This window comes from Diadema antillarum, unplaced genomic scaffold (genome assembly GCF_040938485.1).
Source record: "Diadema antillarum isolate AM-2024a unplaced genomic scaffold, OU_Dant_1.0 seq00002701_RagTag, whole genome shotgun sequence".
Taxonomy (NCBI): domain Eukaryota; kingdom Metazoa; phylum Echinodermata; class Echinoidea; order Diadematoida; family Diadematidae; genus Diadema; species Diadema antillarum.
The window spans coordinates 25,719-31,288 of NW_027273299.1; the positions used below are offsets into that span (position 1 = coordinate 25,719).

Here is a 5,570-nt window from a genome sequence, read left to right on the forward strand (position 1 = left end):
TTTCTAAAAGCAGGGGGAATGATATTACCCATAACATTTGTCGGTAACGAGTCAGGGGAATGTGTACTTTTTTCAAAAGATGGAATTTTGTGAAATTCTCTTTATACTTTCCTTATATTGTTGTACGCATGTGACATCTAAGTTATTCATACACTGCAGTAGTCTTCTCATCCAGCGGGTACTGCACAAAAACTTCAAAAATTCATAACTTTTGAACGGATTGTCTGATTTTCCTCAAACTTTCAATGATGTGTTCCACTAATATTGCTACATTCTCTCAATCCTTATGTTTATGAAGGTGAACTTGTCCTTTAACATTTTCCCAAAGTATGAATTCTTCAATACAATTAGTTCTCCTTCCAGACCCTTTCAAATATTTCTATGTGTGTCCTCTTGCAAGAGTTTATGTTGCTCAGTGGGGGAAAAAGTGGGGATGGGGCTTTGTTTTGTACGTGGTGCATTGAAGTGTGACAGGTAGAGATAGAGGGGGAGAGAGCTAGAGTGAGCAAGCAACCCTGGACATACTGTGATCTTCTGATCTTGTCGTCAAGGGCATGATTTCAATGCTGGCTGGATGGACTCCACCATTGTCCTGCTTCTGAACTGGACCGTCCATTTGACCCACGCCCTCAAAAGCCAGCTGTTGACAGGGGGACTCTCAGCTAGCTAGCTGGCTGGGAGTTGAGAGTATTGTATGATACCCTGGCAATGTCAAAAATGAACCAATATGAGAAAGCTGTTACCGTGCAGCTCACTTTTTTTTTGGATTCTCTGTTTACAGTGCACTGAAATTTTTACAGATGACATTTCTCAGCAACCATGATGTAAATATAGCTCCAGGGGTTTGCACAGAGCAGGGAGAATCTAGAAAATTGTTACAGCAGCAGCCCTGGATATTTTATTTTTCCTTGAGAGAGAGAGAGTATGAGAAAATGTTGGTAAATGTCACTGGTCATGTGATTAGTGCCAATGGGTAAAAGACAACAAAGAGAAACTGATCAAGGTTTAAACCTCTTCAATAGTGATGTTTTGCTAGTAAAGGCATAGATGAAGTAACATCTTCTCAAACCATTGGTGAGAGAAAGAAGGGTGTTATTGCAGAACAAAGGAAGCCATGTGAAGGAATGGTATTCTGCACCTACATTGGTAATAACCCCTACAACAGGTATCACAGCCAAGTTTACCCATGTATACCAGGTCAGTGGCTGTTGGAGTCAGGATTACCTTTTCACTTCTTCTCCATTTTCTTTTCCACAGGAGACCAATTGGATGGTAACTCAACAGGGCATGGAGCAGCAAACACCACAGATGTGCAATTCTACGACGAGGACGGGACGACCATGGTGTACGAGGACTCGTCGTTCGGCGCGACGACCCTTCCAGAGGAGAACCCGTATGGGAGGCCGACCTATCCGCGCTGCTCGGGACAGGATGAGGCTCTGAATCTGGCCTTCACCATCGGGTCGTTCCTGCTCAGTGGCCTTACGTTCCCCATCGGTATGGCCATGGACAAGTTTGGGTCCAGGCTGCTTCGGATGATCGGAGCGTAAGTTGTCATCTCAGACAAAACACTCCCAAAAGTAACTCTTGAAGATAAATGGTCACTGTTGATGCATTCATGACCCATGCAAGCGGTTACACAAAAGACATTTATATTTGTTAGCAGATACATTGTATGGATGGTTTGAACATTTTTAAGCATGTGTGCCTGTATACCTATCCTCATATGTCTGCAAAGAATATATACACAGGTAGATAGAATAAGAATTTTGTGAATGTCAAATCTTTTAATGCAATACATGTTTTATGTTACCACTTGAGCACACACACATCCAGTTTGTGATATATACCACAAGATAATATGTATGGATACACAATCGATGGCACTGTATATATACATGAACGTTATGCTTTCGATTTGGAATATATACATTTGTGTATACATAATCCCTTTGGCATACTGAATGTTCTATGTGTGGACTGGTATGGTCACACCACTTACTGAATATGTCCATCCTGTTGTCCATCACTTCCAGGTTTATGTTCATCGCCTCCTGTCTCATCTTCGGATGGACACCCATCGATATGTCATACATGATTATCCCGGCCGTGTCTCTCAACGGCGTCGGTGGAATCATGATCACCTTTACGTCTTTCCAGGTAAAGAAAAGAATACATACATTGATATTGATTGATTATTGATACATATATATATTTTTCTTTACAAGGAAGTACATAGAATTGAAGTATATAGAAGTACAGTACAGTATATATAGAGAGAAGTTATAGAATATAGAATATGGAGACATGTTATGAAAAGTGAACAAAAAGATATCTGACTTTTTATTCGTGTCTTTTATTGCTTCAATGTTTGTAATTCTTTGCCTATAACTGATTGAGAAAAATCAATATATTGTAAACAAACTAATAGATCTGAATTGAAATGGAATGAAGAAAGTTGGTACATATACATGTAGATATTATGTGTATTGTCAATTCCAAGTCCTATCTTTTTATATATGCTTTGTCACAGTTTATGTAACAATATTTCAAGTATTTGTGGATTTGTGGAACCTGGAAACTGAGCAAATTTGTGATTGCCCAAACAATCTTTACTTTGACCATTAACCTTTTCACGTGCAATGTCATGACACGTACAGCTGTATGATCTGTTTTAGAGTAGAAGGATTGTAATGTGAAAATCACTCCACTTGATGTTTGTTGAGCTTATGCAATATTCATCCATCTAACCCAACTCTTTACTCAAAATTCCCCAGATTGCCAACTTATTGGGACCAAGCGCTCGACGGTCATCAGTCTCAACATTGGTTCCTACGCATCGGCGGCCATCCTGTTTCTCATCTGAAGGTGAGTGACCAATGGACGTTTGACCATGAGTGACCCTTATCATTTTCCGCATCCTCTTCTTCCTCTCTTTCTTAATGGGAAAAGACTGTGTCATACAAGAAACATTATGGGAGAAGATTGGTTCCCATGCCGACGAGAGCATTTATGGAAGTTTCTGTGTTGTTGGAGGGGATAAGGGAGTGGGGGAGAGACAGGTTTTTGTTTATTACACAATAGCCATTGCTTATCAGCCATGGCAGGATATTTGGAAAGATAACGACAGAAAGAATAATAGGGAATGTATTAGTGGTGTCTCTGTTTGGTACCCAGAAGGAAATGGCATGCAGTGGACCGTTTGTCGAATGTTGGAAAGCGTGTCAATGTACTAGCAAGTGCAGAGATTGTCTCGTTTTGATGAAAAAAAAGAATGTGTCTCTGTGACCGTGTTTGTGTGGATGTGTGTGTGTGTGTGCAAGACGTACCACAGTATTATATGTTGTCTGGTTACAGCATTCTCAGAGAAGAGATGTATGTTGTCAGGCTTCATGAGATCTGTATTCGGTCTGCGACAAATGAGTAGTGCAGAATAAAAGTGCAAGAGAAGGAGATGGCGGGCCCATGGGTTAGGCAGAGGAATTCATCGGTGACTGCACTAATGGGAGGTCAGGCGGGGATATGCGCTAATCTGATACTATTTGTGCCTGCTAAATTGTTACTCAACTCGGATCTGCCCAGCAGGAAGCGATGCAGGAACAATTCATTTTGTGAGCTGCGGAGGGAACTCGTTGTCTTCTTGATTGTCATTTAGGTTTCTGCACCCTTGTTAGTCTTAGGACATACCAGACTCGATTTAGAGCCGTAGGGATGGCCTGCCTGCATGGGAGATAATTGTTTTCACACCTAATTGGATGGATATGAATGACACTGATAAGCCACATATTTTACAAGTCTAATTTTTCACGAATTGGGACTTCTCAAATTCACAAGTGGTTAAAGTCGCGATCGTGAAGTACAGTATGGAACAGAGAAAAAATATGCATACATATCACATGAATGTTGGAATCAAAGTTAATATTTTCGCATGTTTTTGAATTCACGTATTCGCACCCTACTCAGGATTTTGTGAAAAATAAAAATCCTCATAGAATATATGGCATATACAGTACATTACCTGCATAAGGATGAAAGCACTGCACTTTTATAAATGTTTATCAAGGCTCTCTGTAGTGGCATGAAGAATCATATCGCTCAATCTTTTCACAATAGAAAAAAACAAAAAGCAACTAATCAAAACAAACAATGCCTTGAGGATCGTCTGCCTTTTGGGTTGAAGAAGCCAAGAGTTGACTGTACCCTTTTCTTACCTGACGGTGACTTTGAGACTTTGAGACTTTGAGAGCATTGTGCATACGAGGTGTGTGTGTGTGTGTTTTGCGAGAAGGAGGAAGCGTGTCTTCTGGTGTGAGAGGAAATTTAAGGACTCGACCGACCCGCAATTGGAAGACAAAGAGAGAATCCGATAGAACTCGCCCGATATCAGCTGGAACAACTTCCTCTGGTGCGTTAGAGAGCGAGGGAGAGAGAGGGAGAGAAAAGACTGCGAAATGGTGGCAACAGCTGGTTGAGCAGAAGGGCAGAAAACTGTTAGTTTTGGCCCCATCAGAAGATAAGCCCTCTGGTGGAGCGTGCTGCCAAATTGGCAACTTTCTCGTGACTTTGACAAATCAGCTGGGTGTGAGGGAATCGGTGCACTTTAGTGTGCTGGAAAAGATCAAATTCAGGCTTTGACGCTTTCGTTTCTGTGCTAAGGACGGATGGCGAGGAAATGTGCTTGTAGCAATTGGTGTAATGACACCTCCATGCTCTTGTGGTCAGCTGTTTTGTGAAAAAAAAAAAAAAAAAAAAACAGAGACCATGAAAGTTTCCTGCAGTGGATTATAACCTGTAGATCACCTTTATGAAATAAGGTCACCATAATGCTTGATAGATTACAGTCAAAATCAGCTGTCACAAATGGTTGCCATGATGAGTAGTTTCCACAGTGTTCCAGATGCAACAATTCCAAGTTTGAATTTGTGCTCTTTATTCTCTAAGCAGACAAATCAGAATTTCACATTGATGTAGAGGTTTGTGAGATGATAATTAATTATCTTAGCAAAGAAATAATTTTTTGGTATTCGGTCCTGTTGGAAATAATCTATTCCTTCTTCAGTTGAGATACTATATCATTCCTTTCAATAGTGGTGATTTTTGAGATATCAGACTGCAAAGGGAAGACATGTAGGTGATTATGATTCATGTCTTCTCTTCTCTGTCCTACAAGTGATGTTGAAATACACTTGCAACGTATTTTCAGAAGAATTCCAAGATTGTTAACACAGCTCCTTTGCTTTTCTATTTATCCCAGGGGCTTTACGATGCGGGTGTCAGCCGGTCTCAGATGTTCACGGGGTTGGCCTGTGCCACTCTCTTTGTGGTCATCAACTGTTTCTTCAACATCCCCAAGGAGCCAATCCCCGACCCTGAAGGATCCGCCTTTGGGTAAGCTACAGTCTCTCGTCTTTCTCTCTTCCATACCCAGCTGCCCCCACCCGGTCATTATCATATTCCCAGCCCCTTATCTTATTGCTTTAACAAAATCCCAGAATTTAATTATTGTTGGCAAGGATACACCATGATTGATCATGCATTGAATGTTTGATAAAGAATAGCATATGTAAGGG

General features: G+C 40.9%; 1 protein-coding gene across 1 annotated transcript; it reads left to right on the forward strand.

The window, feature by feature from the left end:
* Positions 1-1,124: 1,124 nt before the first annotated feature.
* On the forward strand, positions 1,125-5,388 carry LOC139715058 (large neutral amino acids transporter small subunit 4-like; the record flags this gene model as incomplete). The annotated part of the gene is made up of 3 exons (XM_071626683.1): positions 1,125-1,546; positions 2,037-2,160; positions 5,255-5,388. Coding segments are annotated over exons 1-3 (680 nt in total), but the record flags the coding sequence as incomplete, so codon positions are not given.
* Positions 5,389-5,570: the final 182 nt, after the last annotated feature.